Genomic DNA, 19,601 nt, shown 5'->3' on the forward strand with positions numbered 1-19,601 from the left:
AATTAATAACAATCTCAACAGTTTCTAATCGCGTATCTTCTTCTACTTGCGCAAGTTAATTTATGTAAATCAAGCAATCGCATCGCAATTCAAAACTCAGTCTGTTCATTACGTTCATTACAAAACACAAAAATGTCACGCGTAAATTCTCACGATTATCTGCCGATCGATCTTAACTTAATAAACGTCGATACATATTCTTACCAAAATATTTCAAATGTGGCTGAAATTGGGATCAATTTAAATAAAGTTCTAGTCGAGCCGAAGTACTAACTCCCGGACTCGTTAAACTAATCGTAGCGATGAGGACAAACGGAAAATCTCCCCCAGATTGCTCTACAATTCAGATGATACTTATTTATTCGAGAAGTATATAATACATCGATCTTATCAGCACACATGAGAAAAGAAAACATACTTTCTCGGTGAGTAATACTTGGCTTCCGTGTGTCGGGCGCGCGATGCTCTCTCCCTCTCATTTATAATCTAAACTACCCACTCGTCTATTGGAACGGACTGTGAAATTAACGCTCTTTTCGGAACGTGCTACAAGTTTGTCGCTAAATGGTTTTATCACTGCTCTTTCTGCTGCATCTACCAGGTAGATCATCCGCGAATTCGGTTGTTCCGCTGCGCGCGAAGGCGCGCTACAAGACAAACGTCGCGCCGGCGAAGAGTTTCCGGCAGTCAGATTTTTTTTCTTTCTCTCGAGAACGCAACAAACGGAAAACGCAAGAGACGACGCGCATCATCTGTAAAGTAATCGACTTACACAAGTACGAAATCGGCATGATCGCGAGGAACGAGGAATATTTTTCTTTTGTCATGCTCTTATATATATTTATATATTTTACCTCCGCAAATACTACGTGGTCTCTGTACCAAAAACGGAAAAAAAAAATAGGTGACGCTTATAAAACGTACTCACGTAATTATAAAAGTGTCCAGAGACAGTCGGATATCCGGTAAAATTCTCGGAAAGATCCGCAATAAAAGTCTGTCAGCCAGAACGACATTGAACTTCCCTTTTTCAATGTCCGTCAAAATTCAAAAAGAAAAAAAAGCCGCAAATGAAAACAAAAATGGAGAATTTTCTCGCGTGACTCTGTACGTCGTGAACTTCGTAGGCGAAAGATTGCCCGGAAGAAAGGTACGGCTGCCTTGATTACAGCAAACGAAGCAGTTTCGTTGTATGCATTATCGGAAAATCATTACGTAATGGATTTCGAAGGTCCTAATCTTAAATCCACCCTGCCTTAAATCGCAATGCAAAAATCGTGTGTGTGTGTGTATGTCGGGGAAGATGAAACGTCCTCGTAAATTGGGAAAACCACGGAAACAATCGTACTAGTCTAATTTATACAGTCGTAACATTAAAATACATCGTGGAATTCATCTCTTAAACATCTCACTAACTTACAACGTTATACTCCGGAATCGCGTGAATCGTTTGAATCGCGCGGCACGTTTGCTTAAAATGTAAACGCCACTCCTCTCTCGCTCGAAACCTCGGCCGGATGTGTATCGGTTGGAGAAGGAAAAATAAAAGAGGCGCGGTGCCGGCGTTACACAATAACGAAACGTAAAACGTATCTGCAAACGGACGAAGGGGGAATGATCAACGAAGGTCCGCAATGAATGCACGTCGAGGAACGACTCCACTGTGTAGGCAAGAGAACAGAGACAGCGGCCGTACGATAACTCGCGATTCGAAAAACAGCATTGTGTTACGCGGGCGAAGGAACGCGTAGACAGGCAGGCCGCAATGGTTCGCTCGAGTGTTACTTGATCGGTTTGCCCCAAGCAAACTGTATTCCCAGCCGCGGGATATCGCTACCGGTGGACGACTCGTCCTCGCTGCTGGAAGCCGACGTTTCCTCGGAGATCATCGCTTCCCCGCCAGCCTCTTGGGGTCTCTGACCGCCACCGACGTTACAATCATCCGCCGCCGCCACCGCCGCCGCTGCAGCGGCCGCCACCGCGGCGGCCACTGTGGAATTGACGGCTGGCGCCGTAGACGACGTGGAAGACGATGAAGAGGATGACGAGGAAGGCGACGATTGCTCTTTCCTAGGACGTCGCCGCGGGACCGGCGTCGAGCTAAACGAAGGCGACCACGCGGCCGCTTCCTCCGCCGCCGCGGTCCGCGCCGAATCGCACGTGGTGGAGATGCTCTTTGATCTCGCTCTGGTATCCATGGCAGGCCTAGCGTTCGGCGTCAACCTGAGCGATCCTTGCCTAGAGACTGTCGTCACGCCTTCAGAGGACCTGGCTACTTTCGGCAATGTGCTAAGCGAGTCGGATGTCCCCTTCGACAGATCATCGATTTCCAGCGTCCAAGAGACGGAGGCGCCCTTCTCGACCATGAATTTCATCATCGACGACGAATGAGCGCCGTTCTTGTCGAGCGAATAATTGTGTTCCATCTGTTCCGCACCCGCGGATCGAGTTAACCGTGGATTCAGCTGATTCGCAAGAACACTCACCCAATCGTTCTTATTTCGCAGCTTCCACTGTAGCTCCTCGTTCCGCTGCGACAAGCGCTTGTTGTGTTTCGATACTTGGTGAATCGATTCGTGAAGCATCTCGTTCTCGTGCGAGATCTGCCGTTCGAAGGATTCCTTCCGTTGGAGCTGAGCCTTCAGGTCCTCGCATCTGGCCTCCGCCATATCGAGCCGCATCTGCAAGGCGTCCTTCTGCTCGATGTCGCGCCTGTAACTGTCCAGCTCTGATCGAAGTGCCGCGTTCTCCTGACTCTTCAGCTCGAGCACGGATCTCAGTGACTCGATCTCCGCCATCAGTGCGGCACCCTGATCGTGAACCACGGATCTTCTCATCTCCTCTTTACGAGTCAGCTCGTTGACCTGCTCGGCGCGCAATTTCGCAATTGTCGCGCGATGCTCCCTTGTAACTTCGTCCAGTCTAACGTCGTACTTGTGCCTTTCCTCTTTCACAGTTTCGACGAGCGAGGTAACCTGTTTCGTCCTGTGAGCCTCCACTGAAAACCGGAATGTTAACTTGAATTTTTTTTCACTTTCACACAGACGGCAAATCGCTATAATAATCTTATCGTACTTCATGTGGAAAATTTAAATGCATTTATATCGTTTATGTACACATTAGCAAGTAATTTATTCTAATATAGTCAACTTTTTTCATTTTTTTGCATTTATTTAAGTGTGTACTAATGTGTAACTTCGCTTTATGTTATCTGTACATATTTTTTATTTATTTACATATTTTTACTTTTACTTTCTTATTCTTTTTTTATTTTTAATTTGAGTATTTATTTTATCTCTTTTTTTTTTTAATCTGATAATGTTTATTTAATGCAATGTGCATTAAAAGAGAATTTTCCTCTAAATAAATAAATAATAAAAAAATAATAAATAACAATTTCACCTTTCAATATGTGATTCTAATTTTATGATTTAATATAAATATATTTCATTGCAATGTATTGGTCCTGCGTTGAAAAGCAAAAGTATGTTTAGCTTTGTAGCTAAACGGACAGCACGCATTGAATCTATAATTAGTGGCTATCGAAACGTCGAACGTTACGTGAGAACTAAATTAAGAACTAAATCCTTCGGCGTAGAGTTCAAAATATCTTCTAGCAAGAAAAGAAAAGGGCGAGGGGCACATTATTAGGATTAATCGCAAAGATTCGAGTTGCGCGTAGGCACTGGCTGAATCGTTCACTTTAATTAATAATTGTTCCACTTCGTGACGCGTCGTGCAACGACATTAGGACGATTACGCTCGTTACCACGTGAACAACATGGAGAATAATATCAGTTGCATCCGACGCTTTATGTCTGCTGAACAATACGGCTCATTTATTTTGCGGAGCACATGCCGCGACGAGCTCGGAAATCTTTTTTTCATTCGCAAAGTGCGTCACCGCGAGTTTTCGACCGTGTGTATATATACAGCCCCCGAGATTCGAAGAAAATAAACAGATATATTATATAAGACTTACACTCGTCGCGAAGCTGGTCCAGAGCTTTACGGTGGTCCTCCCTCTCCACCTCGAGTCTCTCCTCCATGCTGACACATCTCGCGCGCAAAACGTCGATCTCCGAAAGCAGGGCCGATCGCTCATTCTTCATCTCCTCGCAATCGGCCTTCAGCTTCTCGAAATCCTTCTTCAGTTTGGGAGTGGCAAACGCATCGAGCTGAAAGACACGCGATACCGTTATACCGTGTTGATTCGCACAGATCTCCCTCTTTTTTTTACGTCGAGTAGTAAGGCAAACAGTGGCAGAAGATATATAAAAAAAAATACGCATACCTCGAACGCCAAGTAACGCACGCTCACCGCGAGCGCTTGTGCGGCCCGTTCCGCTTGCTCCACGCGGAACTCCACGTAGGGCACGGTAGTCTGTGCGGCCTGATCACGCGTCTCCGGCGACGTCCTCGCCGTTACCGTGTAGGTGGTGTTGTGGAGCGCCTCCTTCGACTCACGATCTGCAATCAGCGTCGTCATGGAGCGTGCATCAGTCGATACCGGTTACGCCCGAAAATCGCGACGCAAAAGCACGGGTCGGGGACTGACCCACCCGTTTCTCGCCCGTATCAATGAATCGACCCACGTGCCGCCAATCTACATAAGTATCTTGATCGCACGTAATATATACGTGGACACCGCGCGCTGTCCTTTATTATCCCTCGCACCGTTCGCAACCACTCGAATTATTGCGGGGAAGTCGACGTGGTAAAAAAAAAACGATGAAGGTAATAAATCGTTTGACACTGTCAAAAGTTCTTAAACACAGGCAACATCCAGCGTGTCAAAGAACGTTCGGCAGGAAAGTTCGACGGGAAGAACGAACTTGGAAAGTCAAGGCACTCGTTCCATCTCCGTCGAGCTCGATCGGTGTCAACTCTGCGTCGTCATCTTGACACATGACACACACGTATACACATGGGAAAGTCAGAACTCATTGAACGAACGAAACAACCGTCCAGCCATGTCTAAGCGATAGCTTTCCCGCGTTTACGTCGCATTTTGATTCACGAAACTTCGCGCGAAGCGAACTTCTTGCCCTCGTTCTTTTTCAAGAGCCGCAGCGTGCGATTATTATTGTTCAAGTTCGCCGCTCAATGAAGGTACATCGGGTTAAGGTCAACCCGTTGCGCGACGCGCAGTTCCAGTTGCGAAACTGCCAAAAGACTCGGCGGACTCTGTCGCGGCCAAGAAAATTCGCTTCCTCTCTTCTGGCACCTGCTGTCCCCACCGTGTCACACACGTCATCCGTCAGAAAAACTCAAGTATTTTGGGAACGGATCTACGTCGGGACACTTATCCGCGACGCGCGCAAGAAAGACGCGACGTAAACAGAATCGTAATACATGTCGGTTCAACGATAATCCTTAACGGTCGATTCTACGACGAACGCGCCATTCGAACGGGACGTTTCCACGTCGGCCACCTTCCGCGGCGGGAACGGTCGGTCTGCCGACCGGGCTTATCGATTCTAATCAGGATCGATCGCCATTCGTAACAATCTGCTGGCCGAGTTCGCGCTTCGACTGAATTAGCACGAGCCATGCAGCCACGGGCCACCTCGGAGAGCTATATGCCTCCCACCCCACGTCCAATTCGCCTTGCCGTTCTTCCTAAACACTCTCCTACCGCGCAAGGTGGAACCGCCAGGACGTGCCGAAGACGATGATGAACCACCTTCTCGCGGCGAGTCCTTTTCGGCGGGAGATAAGTCTTTTTCCCGAGCGATTCCTCCTCGAAGCAAAACTTGGTCGGGTCTCTTAAAGCGTATAATACTGGTCGCTCAGCAAAGGTTCTCCGTAACGATCGTGTACTTCCGGTCGTTCCCTGGATGCCAAAACAGCCGAGTGACTCGAGTTCTCCGATTTGGAATCGACCGCCCGTAGATGGAAAAGAAGCGCGCGTGTTCGCGCTTACTTACGGTCGCCGAGCATCGCGAATCGCGACGGTCGTATATAATGTCCCTTGTGTTCAGGGGACATACCGCGATAAATGTCGAAATGCGAGAGCAACGAGCGCGATCGATTATCCGCGAAACAACGCGTCTTTTCAGGCTCCTATCGCGTTCTATCGCGGGAGCTAAACGCGCGGAAAATGCTGCTTTCGCCATTCCGTTACTATTTAGGACGTACGGCCGGTTCTCGACGGCGATCTTTCTCTCTCGTCCTCTTTCTAATCCAGGTGATAGACCAGGTCAAAGTGATTCTTTTTTTTTTTTGTAGAAGATTTAGAAGAAGAAAGAAAAGCATCGAAGGCGCCGGGTAAACAGGTTGACTTAGCGCTCGGGACTATTGGGTGAAAGCCGTGACTTTCTTCGAAACGCGGAGGGACACGCGTGTACGCGCATTACAATACGCGCAGCGAGGACACCGCGACACGTTCGGACGCACCGGCGAGCGCGTGCGATGCGTTTTACTGCACCGGGCGAATTAATGCGCTTGACCGTGCGCGCGCGCGCGCGCGTGCGTGTGTGTGCGTACGCGAAACGTACGTGTGTCGCAGAATAAACGTGAGAACTTTTTTAGAAACCGGCTGCCAACTAAAGTGGCACGACAAATGGATTGGAAAGCACGAACGCGCGAACGTGAATTCTCACTTTATTTTGTCTTTTTTTTTTGTGCAAAACGACAAGTTTGACCGTCGCTCGCAGAATGACAAGGTCTTAACGGCTCGTGCGTCGTGTGTGTCACGGTGAAACTCGTCGCCGAAAGAGAGGACACGTCCGTCTCCCAGATCCGGTAGAGTCGAAACGTACCTTTTATCGACGCCACGGAGGATTTCTGTTTCACTGTGGCGTTGGCCGTTAATCTCCTTGTTATCGCTGGCTTTCGCGCCGACGGTGGGCTCTTCTCTGTAAAGAGAATGTGTTGCGTTAACGAGAGCATGTTAAACACTAAACGGCAGCGGCACTCGCGTCCGCGTACCGGCGAGCGTGCTCCGGGTACCGTACGGCGAGAACCGTTTTATCGTCCGCACGAGATTGAAGTTCAAGTATAAAGTTTATTCCATCCGAGGTCTTTTTCCCCGCGTATTATTATTGTATTTTGCCCACACGTTTAATATGTATGTACAATTTAACGCGCGAGACAAACCATCTGGTAACTGGATTGAATTGGATTGTTATTATTGTCAACATAGCGCAGGTGATAAAGTTATTAAAGGGCGGTTTTGACCAAACTATGATCAATCAACGATTAATTCAATCAGCAGAATCGTTGGTTGCGAAATTTATAACTGTATAATGATTTGTTGTCCCTAATCTAATTCTTTCACACATGTTAAAAAAAAAAAATTTAACAATTCCATCCACGTAAACAAAGGTGTAATTTAATAATTAAAAAAAGTTAATCGTGTTAATTAAATTTGGTCGAAGTCGTCCTCATTGCTAATCCTAATCCACGCGAAAGGATGGCCCTGAAACGTCGACGTGAATATTCATCGCTTGACTCTCGTCAAGCGGCAAGAGACCTTTCGGAGGATTTCTCCCGGTCTTTGCCGTGCCTTGGGGGGGAAAGTAGCAAGGTGAAAAGCCACGATTGGACTCTTGTTAAACGTAGCGGTAACGATGATTGCGGGCGCCTTCCTGTCGACCGAATAGGAGGAAAAAGGCCCTAGGAGAGAAATTTTCGAAAATATTCCAGTACGTGCTACTTATCCGCGTCGTTTCGTGATTCGCGAACCGGTAAACGTAGTCGGCCGAGTCCCGGAGAGAGACGCTCTTTCTCTTTCTCTCTCTCTATCTCTCTCCTTTCATCATCGCTCGTCACGGCAGCGGTGCCCCAGCCGGAAATACGCCACGATGCTCCCGTTCCTCGCCGCGTTCTGCCGTTCGCCGTTCTCCCCTCCGCACCTGATTATCATACCGTACCCACACACGCACGCGTACCCACACACGGCGTAGTTACCTAATAATCTCGAATGACAGGACGGAGTTGTATATTTACCGAGCTCCACCGTCGCCACGTCGATGCAGTTCTTCTTCGCGTCGAAACTATTTACGCGGACCTGACTGGCGGCGTGGCCGTTCGAGACGAATCTCCGGGGCGGGTTCGCGGACGTCGGTGATCGCTCTGAAAAACAAATAACGAGAACGTTTACGACGTGAAACATCGTGAGGCCGGAAATCCACGCCGGAATCTCAGAAAGAACAAACACATTAATAACAAATTAATAATATCCCCATCGGGAAACGGGATCGAGCGATTATAGACTGAAGACGCTTTGAGGAGAACAGCAGGCGATCGTCTATAGAGCCGATTCTATCGCGAGATGCGCACACCGGAAGGATCACCGTTACGCGATCGCCAAATCTAAGCCCCTTTCTACCCATTCTACCTCGTTTGAAGCTGCCGAGACGCATCCTCGTCGAGTCCCGGGTGAAGTCCGTCCTCCTCGGGAGGGTCCTGTCCTTCGATCCTTGCTGACCCATCTTCTCTTCAGTCACCTCCGCGTTCACCGTCTAACTCATTACAATCCGTAAAGCGGGGTCGACCGTGATCCCCGTCGACGACGGCGCGACTGGCCCCGCGCGTGCCACCTTCATCCTGCCCGCGCGTCGTGTGAGTCGTGTCTCGGCGTCTCGGAGCCGAGCGTGAGAATCACTCGATGTTACGTGCGTATATGCCGTCGCGTCGACGTCGTTCATCAGCATATACAACGGTATACAACGGGCATCTTCCGCCTTTCGGTCTGCCGCGGCCGCCGCCGCCGGTTCCGTTCTGGCGCCCGATGCCGATCGATCGCGCGACTCGCGACGCCGTTCTCCTTCGTCACGCGAGAGAGCCGCCGCCGCCGCCGATTATGTTGTGCAGAGCTGATTGTGTATCACGGTATCCCGTCTCCGGACACCCGACACCGATCGCCGGGCACCGTATCGGCGCGCGCGCGTTGTTATGTCACGTGGCGATCACGCGTCGTCCTACGCGCGCATACCGTGCTTAATACCTTCGGGCATACTATATCCCGGTGAATTCCACTGCGACTTGGACGTTCGGGTACGAAGTCGATTTTCCTTTCCGCTCGGTTGAAGGGCCGAGTTTCGCGCGCGCGATCTCAGCGTGGGCTACTCAGCGGCCGCCGATTCCGACGGCGGCGATTGCGTAAGACCGCGCGGGACGGAGAATCGAGGGACCGGTAGTCGCGCACCGACAGTCGTCGACCTTGGCAACGCACGTGGTCGTCATCGCTCGGCCGGGTACACCTGCTGCTGCTGCTGCTGCCGCTGACGAGGGTGGGGATGGAAGGGCGGGCGAAGAAGGGTGCCGGGCATCCTCGCCGAGCGACGGAGGTGCGCGACGGGGCATAGTTTTGCGAAGGTGCAAAGAAAGCACGACGACAAGGGGTCCCGCGGTGGCCGGAAATAACGCCGCGAGAATGGCGTTGACCCGTGCAGCTGTCGACCGGTCGACGCGGTTGCCGTTAAGGCGGATATCGCCGGACCCGGGTGCGGGTTACCTTTCGCACAGGCACCTCTCGCGCGCGTTACCGCTCGCGGAATCGACGCGACATGATGATCGGCTCCGGTCCCGTGTAACGGGGACGTCGAATCCCGGTGCGACAGGTGGGGGATGAGTTCGATCGTCCGCCGCAGGATGGTAGATCAGATTTTACATTTACATCGAATTAGATTTTTTTGCATAAACACCTGCCCATCAGGTTTTCACACACGCACAATTCGCACGCGCGCGAGCGAGCGAGCGGAGAGAAGGGCGAGAAGAACGCAGCGGGGAAATAGGTCAGGGCAGAGGCGAGGCTTCGAAAACGTTCCTGTTCTCGCGCACAACCGCCGTCGTCGTCGAGGTGAACGATATAGCGACCGGGGCGAAATCCGTAGTCACCGGTCGAAGGTGTCACCACGGATTCGAAAGGAGAGAACGAGAGTCAAGTCGATTTCCCGGGCCACCGCCTGGATGTACCGAGCGCACTTCGGTAACTCGTTCGCTAACGAGACACATCGGCTGTCAGCGGCTGTCCCTTCTCACTCACTCGCTCTCTTTTTTCTCTTTCTCGCCCGCGTATGGGTTTCTCACGCACCGCCACGCACTATCCGGTGACCCGATTTTGCGTGCGCGAGAGCGAGGAACGATAGGTGCGCTTCTCGCGAGAGAAGGACGACGATAGACGGCTAATGCATCGGAGACACACATGCGCGTACACATATCACGTGTGTACGTGCACTGTCTATATATGTACACACGTGCACACAACACCGTACGACCTAGCACGAGACCCGCCGAGGACTGCCGACCGGATGGTGGATGGTGGATGTTGGATGCGACGAAGCTGCGCGATGCGCGCCGGCTCGACGCAGCTTCCTTCTTGCTCTATACAATGGAAGCAAAACGACGCCTCGTGCTCTCCCCATTGGCGCCGGCAAAAGGGGCAATAAAGTTCCTCGACATCCTCGACGGCCCGAGCTTTTACTCTCGGGTCGATAAGGAGACCTCGCCTTTCTCTCCGGTAGGTAAGCGGAACGTGAAGGATCCAGAGATCCTCTCCTCTCTCACGCGTATCCTTCTCGCCGAGATAAAATATTGATCCTTACACTTCGAGGCAACTCCGCTTTCCGAATTAGTTCAAATATCCCGCGAGATCACGTTGCTTAATTCGTTGTTTGCGATAAGTCCAACGCGAGACTAAGTCGGGGCCTGGTCAATTTCGCATTTTTTATTTGTTTCGTCCGGTCTGGCTTTAATTGCGAAGAGATTAATGTTAAGATTATCCAATAGCCGCCATAAAATATTCCTAAAGTTTATACAACATAGCGTTGTGCCTATTTTCCCGAGTAAACAAATAGAGTATGTACATACTAACAATACGATAAGTCATATGCGAGAAAATCTCACGTATCTTGCGTAATTAATTTATGTTTAACAAGTTATTCAGTAAATATAATTTTAATCAAGTCTTCACCTATGTGACCTAGCATATTCTTTCAAATTCTTCAAATATGTGGACAAGGATGCTACTTACTTGACAGGTCTTTACTTGGACCACTACTGAGGTCGCTCATGGAACTGCGAACAGAACTTCTAGCCGTTTCCTGTATTGGTGATTTCATTTCTTGCCAGCCACGCGTCCTCCTAAAATTTAATAGTATTTCCAACATAATTAATGATGCAAAAAAATGCAAATCTGGATTGATGAGAATCGTCAGTTATTTTTATATATAAAAATATTTCATTGATAAAAATAATATCTATTTATTTATTATATTGCTTTATTTAGGCTTACCGTTTATCCTTATTGTTGTTGTTATTCGCATCGCCGGCTTTCTTCGACGTTGGCCTCGCGGAAGGTGACAAAGTGAGATTCTGCAAAACTCTCGATTTCACTTCTTTCCTAACTGATCTCGTTCTCTGCTCATTTTTGCCAGCCTCTATCTTGTTCATCACAGCGTCCCAGCGCCCGCCTTTTCTAGTTGATCTCTGAGAGCGTCTCGCCTCTTTTTCCGCATCATCTTTCGGAGATGACTCGATCATCGCCTTGATCTTCGAGACGACGTTTCTCTTCGGCATTTTATATTTTTTCAAAGGCATCGTATCGGCCTTGCTTTGTGATTTGGGCCTGATGTTGTCATTTTTCTCAATTTTTTCGATCACTGTGACTTCGACAGAGGTCGTGGTGTCGTTCACGTTGCTCGTTTCATCCGATGCCTTTGCGGAACTCTACGGAAACAAATATTTTACGTACAATCGGTGAAATTCTAAATAAACCAAAGAGTAGTTTAATCCGCCAATGATTATAAACAAAAGTACGTCATTTGATTCGGCAAACGCAAATTTTTAATATTCTTTCAAGCCTAGCTTTCACGTTAATGTACCTGTAAGTAATCCATGATAACGTTCGCCGCGATAGGTGAAGGTTGACTCCTCTGAGAGAGCTCGGTATCTCCGGTATCGGGGGTATGGTCGTCGTTCTCTTCCGGCGCCTGTTCACCAGGTGCTTGTAGCTTGTCCAAGTCTGAATAAATCCCGCTCGAGTCCATCTCTTCTCCGGTGAAGCTGGGGCATACGCGTTCACCCGGTGCGCAGAACAGCGTGCCGTCGATCACCTGCGCTTTCCTGTCGCCCCGCACGATCTCCTCGTGCGCGTCCGCGTCGCTCTCGGTGAAGAAGTCCGAGTCGGTCATCGGATTTTGACGACAGGGCGCAGGAAGATTGACCGGCGCCACTGCCATGGATGGTGGATCCGCGCCGCGGCTGGCCGGTCTCGAGTTCTCGCCGTCTCCCTGGTAGCCCGCCTCGAGACTAGTGATACTCGTGACCGACGTGACGAAGCTCACCGGCACGGCGTTACCTCTGATTGGCTCCACGGGTTTAGGATCGAGCGGTAATTCTTCCGGCGATGGGGTTCTCTCGGTACAGCCCTCCTCCGCGGGTTCCACGTCCACCAGCGGCCTCGTCGACGCAGACGCTCGGGTCAATGCCAATTTCGAGCCGGCCGATCCGGTGAGATTCTCGCAGGATGGTGTCCTGGAGCATTCCAACGCCACCGTGAAGTCGGTCATCTGGTCCGGTGTCAATATACCAAGACTTTCGTCGTGTTCGAAGGAATTCTGTTTGTTCAGCATCAAATAATGCGGCGCTGCGCTCGCATCGTTGTAATTGCCCAGGCCCGATTCTACGAGACACGTGTCACCGACATCCTCGATCATGCTCAACTGAGAATCTTCAAGTAGCCTATTATAACGAAAGAATATACAACATGAAACACCGATGAGTCCCGCAATAGAATCACACGTTAAGCTTGAAACGCGTGTACGACTCGTACCTGAATAGACTGCTTTTCTCCTCGCTGAGATGTACCAGTTGTTGCACATCATTCTTGTCGATGTCCCACACAGGTGATATCGTGAATGTCCGATCTGCCGCCGAATCGGCTGAAACACGGGATTGCGTTTCGCACACGTTAGCGCCACGCATTAACATACTTCCATACGCGGCATTAATTAATTATAAATGCGGAATTATACTTTTGTTGGGCGAAGACGTCGAGAATCCCGAGAACTCCCGCGGAGTGGGGGACTCGTCCTCGCTGTTAAACTGAAAGCATCCCGAGAAGATCGTTGATCGGCGACTTCCCGTCAGGAGCCTCGACGCCTCAAGTACTCTCGATTTCGGGAAGAACGACGGTCGTGCTGCCCGTGGAACAGGTATCCGACTCTCCCCTACGTTCTGCGAACAAAAAAGAACGCGATTGAGATATGAGCGCGCGATTTCTCGAGTCACGCAAACATTATTCTGGTAGAATGATAAAAAAAAAGTTTCTCCCTAGTTACAATCAATTACCGCTTAATTACCCGAGTTGTAGTTTTGTATATATAACATATGTATTTATATATTTTTTTTATTCCTCAAAGTCAAGTCCGATTTGACGAGAGCGCAAGGTGGAGTCCGTTGCCCTTGGCCTACCTCCAAATAATAGCTCCACCCCTCGAGAGATGAATCAGAAATACCTCTGTCAGTTGGTTAATTTAATTTTAGTTCGTGGCGTCTCTCTCTCTCTCTCTCTCTCTTTCTCTCTTTCTTTCGTGCCTCTTAAACGCGAGCAACCGCGCGATTTCGTACGGTTCCAATTCTTTTCGCCACGTAACAGACATACGTAACGCCGAGTCGACGACAAGCCCGACGAGACAATTACGCCTAATTACCGAGCTCGTTTTCCTTTCCACGCGAGAGGCGCGTGGTGTATTAATGTCGCCGCCATAAATGCTCAATAACTCAGCGCGACGGAGTTGTTTTTCTTTCTCCTCCGGTGATGCGAAGTGTATACCGTCGGAACGAGGCAGAACTGTGCTAGCGTGTCTACGAATAATAGCAGATATATCGCCGATAGCTCTCCCCCGATTCGAGAAACGGGACAGCACGTAAAACCGACGAGTGCGTGGCGCGTTCGTGAGTTCACCGACGATAGAACACGATTGAACGCCCGCGAGCGTGTTATGTGTGCGGGGGCTGAGAACTAGGTTACTGCGAACCGCTACACACACGGGTCGCGCCTCCCGACCGTAAACCTATTGCCGAACCGCCCGAAGATAACGCAACGTCCAAAATCGGGACGTAAGACGTAAGACTTAAAATACGTCATTAAAACGTCATAAGACGTCTCGGAAACATCTTACGAGTCGTCTTACGTCCCGATTTTGGACATTGCGTTATCTGGGCGAGACGTATTAAAATTTTCCGAACCGATTGTCTCTTCGCGCCGCGACTGATCCTCATTACTCGCAGAGACAACGCGCGGATAAATGACAGCGGTAACAGCTCCGCTCGTCGCGGCGGCGCGACGGCGTCGGGTAATCTGTCCAATTTATCTAAGGTAATCAGGCCAATTTATCTAGAGGCGCGCGCAAAAGTGTAAACAACGAGCGCGCGGCAGCGCGGAAATAATATATTTTTTCGAAAGATATACCAGCGCACGGGGTACCCGACGCGAAGGATACGCGCGAGCGTGACATTTTCTCCGCGTCCGTCGCGTCTACGGCGCAATCCGCACGCGAAGCGGTAATGTAATGGGTCAGCAATCATCACGGCCACACGCCGGTTTTCCCGCCTCATGCCGCCTTTCACATCCTTAGATTTTACTCCGTCGTTGTCGAAATCCATCTTCCCGCGCGGGCACGCGTCTATAGGTATGCGGACGCCGGGTGACGACGTGTCGTCGCGGCCGGCGCGGCGGTCATAAAATGCCAAGGCGAGGAGAAAAAAAGCGGCGAGTCAGCGACGTAGTAAGACGCTCGCGCGGTCACCGCGAGGAAAGGGAGAGCGGGCGAGTCCGCGAATTAACGCCACGCGGACACCGTGTTTTTGGTTGGTTAGCGCTCACCCGGACAATCTGGAACCCCTGGGACTTTTCGAGTCCAAAGGGTTTCTGAAAGCGTTTCTGTGTTACAAAAAATCTATAAAAAAATTCACGTATTATCTTTAAGGTTTCGAAAAGTGATTTCTACACTTACATAAGCCCGGAACCCGGAACTGAGTTTTTTTTTAGGAAGGGGAGCCGACGCAAGCATCCCGGGGGAACCATAAATGAAAAATCGACCGTGTCCGCGCGGCGTTGAGAAATCGCGAATGAAATTTGCATGCCGCGAGCAAAGAGGCCGCGCGGCCGGCCAATATATAGTGGCAATGCAAAGCGAGTAGCAGGAGGTCGTATCGCGCGCGGATCTATCTCCGGAGCGTAATTCGCGCCAATTTGTGTCGACGCGTGTTGAGCAGTCATGGTTTGTTACTTTTCGAGAGAGAGGAGACGAGAGAGGAAACCCGCGCCCACCTTTAATGCCGCAACGTGCGGGCGCGCAACCCAGTGCGTCCGCGCCTCTCGGGATGAATTACAAGGCAAAGCCCAATTTTTACGGCGGTCATCACACACACACAAGCTCGGGGTCTCCTTTATAAAATATAATTCCTCTCTCCTTTCGCGCCCAGAGGCAGGAAATCGCGGATAGAAAATACACGACCGCGCGCGCTACCTGGATATCTCTTATTCAGGTAGAAAAACCCCGAGACTGTATATTTTATCACAGAAATTCCCGTGCCGCAATTATCGACTTGTATGTCGCGCAATTAAGATAATGCGCGCGCGGCAGCGTGACTTGTAACGCACACTGCCATGGCGCTAGATCGGCGGCGTAGTTGCCGGCGTGCCGCGGCCGCGCGGTCAATTGATTATAATTCCAATGGTATACATTCCCGTTCGTCCGTGGTACGCGCTCGCGATCGTATCGCCCAGCCCGAGCGTTTTGCTACGATCCGACGCTGCCGCGACTCGAGGACGGACTGGAGAAGCGTTCCCTTTGTCTTTTTTTCTTTCCTTTCACAAATTCATACTTTGCTGCACAGGCTGCACAGGTGATAAGCTCGGAGCTATGTAACGTACGTTTCCAGGATTGGCCGGGAATCGCCGATCGCGTCTTCACACATTAGTCTTCGCTTATCGAACGTTACGTAAGCGGCGGAGTGTTCACCCGTTATCGGTGTCAGTGTCAACAATGAGTACTTATAGTTTCATCATTGTCCGATCGACGGAGGGGAGAAATTTGCATTTCGCACTTCGAACCGCACGAACGATAATCGGATTCGGCTAAAACTCAAATAAAAAAACACTGAAATGTATAATCTTTCGATTGTGCACATTCTTTAGATAAGCTATCGCAGACGTTTTATTTTAACGTGCCGTGATTGTCCTCGCGATTGTCCGCGAGCTTAAAACCGACGGCCGACGGTTTCGAGACTGGCGACTTGCCCGGACTCTCTCGTACACAGTGACACGCATTTATAAGCTTGAGATCGTAATTAATTTCAATGGAACCCATTGACACGCAGTCTTCCCCGAGACGAGACCGCTAATACGCCCAGCGTCACCGTCTTCCATTGACGAAACTCGCAACAAGTTTACACCACGCGACGTTACGTCTCGAAGACGACGACGAAGAAGAAGAAGAGGAAGAAAACATACCCCGTGTCGTTGGCATCTCCCGCGCGGCACTGACCGGGTCGCGGATCTTCCCACAGTTCTCAACGGGCACGCGGCGCCGCGCCGTGCCGAGTTTTTCCCCGCGGCGCGGGCGGTGGGAGGGGAGGAAAAACGAGGAAGAGACGCGAGAGGCGAGAGCAAAACAATCTCTCGCGCGCGCGGCGCGTGAAGCGTCTCGTGCTACGTTGTTACGCGAGGCGTCGCGTCGCGTCGGAGGATCGATAGCGACTAAACGACAGGCCGCGGCCGCGGATCGCGCGTCGCGGTCGACGCGGCGTGCACGACAATAAAACGTTCCGGATTCGCTTCGCGATCCCCGGCTACACCTGCCGCGTGCCACCACCGCCGCCGCCGCCAGTCCGCCAGGCCGCCAGGCTCGTAGCGAGCGAGCGATGACGGCGACGACGCGTACTCTATCCTGCCGGAACACGGGCCGACATTCGCATTCACCAAGCCGTGAATCCGCGCGTCGCTCGTCCCCCGGCCGAATGTGCACAATGTAATACATATGTATGTGTGTGCACGAGCTACGCGACGTCGAATTATTATCATTATGCGAAGCGGGCCGGCTCGATCGGCTCGATACCGTCGCGTCGCGACTACGCGGCCGTAACTCGCTTTCAGGGATAGGTTCTCTCTCTGTCTCTGTCTCTCTGGGAATTCTGAGATTGCCCGATTGTTTTTTTACCCCCCCGGTGCCCTTTCGCTCGAAGGAGAAGATTGGAATTGGACGTCTCGCGAGATGCGTGCCTGTAGTATCGCGCGATATTGTGCTATAATGTAGGCGGTACTACAGCTCAGTTTAGAGAAAGTCTCGGGAATCTTCTTTATGACCTTCCCACGCGCTAGCTGTGAAATTGACATAAACCGTGAGACCTATAGTCGTCGAAGCGAGATCTTCTTGAAATTGACCCTTGGCTTAATTCAATAAAAATACAGTTTCGTCGATCATATATCCCTGAGGGCTCCGGCTAGCTCGTTGCTCCGGCAACGTCCGTCACGTTGGACCCCGTCGGAGGATTGTTAGCGCGCGTATTCTCGCGCGTGGTAAATGGAGCACTGGGAAATTCGCCAATGTCCGGATCATCTATCCGCGTCTGCGCCGTGGAACGTGCTCTAAATTATGTAAAAGTAGCATCGTACCCACGGCTAACGGCTATAACGGCTCGTGCATGCGACCCCAGCTGTGAATATTATTTCGACCATGTTATCCGTCATTTTACCTTCTTTTCCTCCCGAGCACGGAGACCTCGAATCACGCGGATGCGAAAACGCGGAACGTCCGTCGGCGACACTTCAAGATATACGCGATTACGTGGCCCGATCGCGCTGTACATACAACTGAACGACGAACGACCACCGTCGCACCGTCTCTCGCGAACGAAATCGTGACGAAAATCGCGATTCAAAAGCCGCAAGTCACCTCGGCGCTGAAGCGAGCAGCGCGCGATTCAGCGGGAAGACGCAAATACGAGCGGAGTAAACATTGTTCTCGTGTTATTCGCCTGTCGAGGGTATTATTTGTCCTATACAGACAGACGATACCCGTCCTCTCTGCCCGGCTATACGCGTTAATTCGAGCCGCGAGCTACGCGACGTCGTCATCAGGTTTTACAACTACCTCGCTCGCGACGACGTTTTCTCTTCCCCAAGTGCGCTTCGCGCGGAGCGGGTTACCGGGAAAACCTCTCGACAAGCGACAACAACATTCCAGATTCCGTTTACGTATCGGCGGGGGGGAAAGAGAGAAGGATATTGGACGCGCGGGTCGCGATGCCCTGCACTTTTCTTCCTCCCTCGCTCTCTATCTTTCTCTCTCTCTCTCTCTCATCCCCCTGCGTTTCCCGGGGGACTTACCTTGGCCATGTCGTGGGTGGGACTAGGACGTTTCGGCACTCGGCTATCCTCCGTCGCTCCCGGACGCGCCGGATCCCTCGTCGGTCTCGTCGGCAAGTTGGGCAAGTTCCGACGGGAGTGTCCCGAATCGCATGCCCGTCGGCGCGTACCCGCGCCCGCACCGCGCGTGACGCCCGCACCGGAGGCGGATAATCGCTGCTGCGTCGCTGAACCACCGTCGGGGACGCGCGGCGTAACGGTACTCCGCGCGGATAACGCGACGCCTCGCGTCGCGCCGACGTTCCCTCGCAAGCGCGACGACGCTGACGCTCTCGACGTCGGCGTCGCCGACGACGGTGTTATTGATCGACGCCGTGCGGAGGCGTCGCTGTCCGTCGCTGTATCGCGGCGCTGGGGCCGGGGCCGGGGCCGGGGGACGTTGGCGGCGGCGGAGGCGGGGGGTGGTAGCCGTGGTAGAATCGCCATCGCCGGCGAAATATTTTCGCGGACACCCTCGCGGCAGAGGGAAAGCTGGAGCGAAATCGCGAATTAAATTGACGCGTATACTTCGTACGTCGCGACTGACGTATCAATCGTTTTGTTGCCACTGAGCCGCCCTTCGTGCGTTCCTATTCTGACGTATACCAGATATACCGAATCGCCATCAAAACACGGAGTGGCGCGCAAAAGCGTCTTATTGTCAACATATCGCCTTCTCCCCCCCTCCCACCCTTCCTCTCTCTCTTTCAATAATAGCCCGCCCGATAGCGAGAGAAGACAAACATAAACGTGTACTCGCTGCGATAAGAAACTGTCCCTGGCCTTCAAAAGTAACGTATTCGTCACTAATTGTAGAACAACTACGAAGCGCCGTCGAATATAGGGCGAAAAGTTTTAAAGCTACCCTCTTCCGCTCCGCAACCTTGGAACTGTACATACTTCCCCCTGAGTCAGGAGCCTATACGATGTACGCACGCGGAGCAAGAGGGATGATCGTGATTCATCATTATGCCCGTACTATCAGACTACGGATTGGGATTGAGATTGGATTTAAATTTGACTAATCAAAGCAAAGTTTACTAAACTTCAGATCAGTTTTCTCTATTCTGATTTATTAAATTTCAATCCAATCTCAATCCCAATCCGTAGTCTGATACGGGCTTTATTACTCTACGCCGGCCGGTAGCTTTTCTCTATTTCTGTATTTTATTTTCTGTATCGTATCCATTTATCTTTATTGCATATAGCTTAGCTTATAACGAGCGGTTGATCTTTTAAT

At 50.9% G+C, this 19,601-nt stretch overlaps 1 protein-coding gene across 3 annotated transcripts; it reads right to left on the reverse strand.

Moving 5' to 3' along the window:
- Nucleotides 1-331: 331 nt before the first annotated feature.
- On the reverse strand, nt 332-18,608 carry LOC112463554 (nucleoprotein TPR). Of its 3 annotated transcripts, none has more exons than XM_025030002.1 (11): nt 18,344-18,608; nt 12,984-13,185; nt 12,782-12,890; nt 11,832-12,690; nt 11,243-11,676; nt 10,982-11,091; nt 7,954-8,079; nt 6,765-6,860; nt 4,295-4,470; nt 3,983-4,178; nt 332-2,998 (listed from the first exon to the last, which is right to left on the reverse strand). In XM_025030002.1, the coding sequence occupies exons 1-11, from the start codon at nt 18,350-18,352 to the stop codon at nt 1,782-1,784; spliced, it is 3,534 nt and encodes a 1,177-aa protein (XP_024885770.1). In that variant the 5' UTR covers nt 18,353-18,608; the 3' UTR covers nt 332-1,781. The 3 variants fall into 3 exon arrangements, with proteins under 3 accessions (XP_024885770.1, XP_024885769.1, XP_024885771.1); XM_025030001.1 differs by lacking the exon at nt 18,344-18,608 and adding an exon at nt 17,710-17,845; XM_025030003.1 differs by lacking the exons at nt 7,954-8,079; nt 18,344-18,608 and adding an exon at nt 17,710-17,845.
- Between the last annotated feature and the right edge of the window lie 993 nt (nt 18,609-19,601).

The sequence above is a fragment of the Temnothorax curvispinosus genome, unplaced genomic scaffold (genome assembly GCF_003070985.1).
Source record: "Temnothorax curvispinosus isolate PA1 unplaced genomic scaffold, ASM307098v1 QBEX01013431.1, whole genome shotgun sequence".
NCBI lineage: Eukaryota > Metazoa > Arthropoda > Insecta > Hymenoptera > Formicidae > Temnothorax > Temnothorax curvispinosus.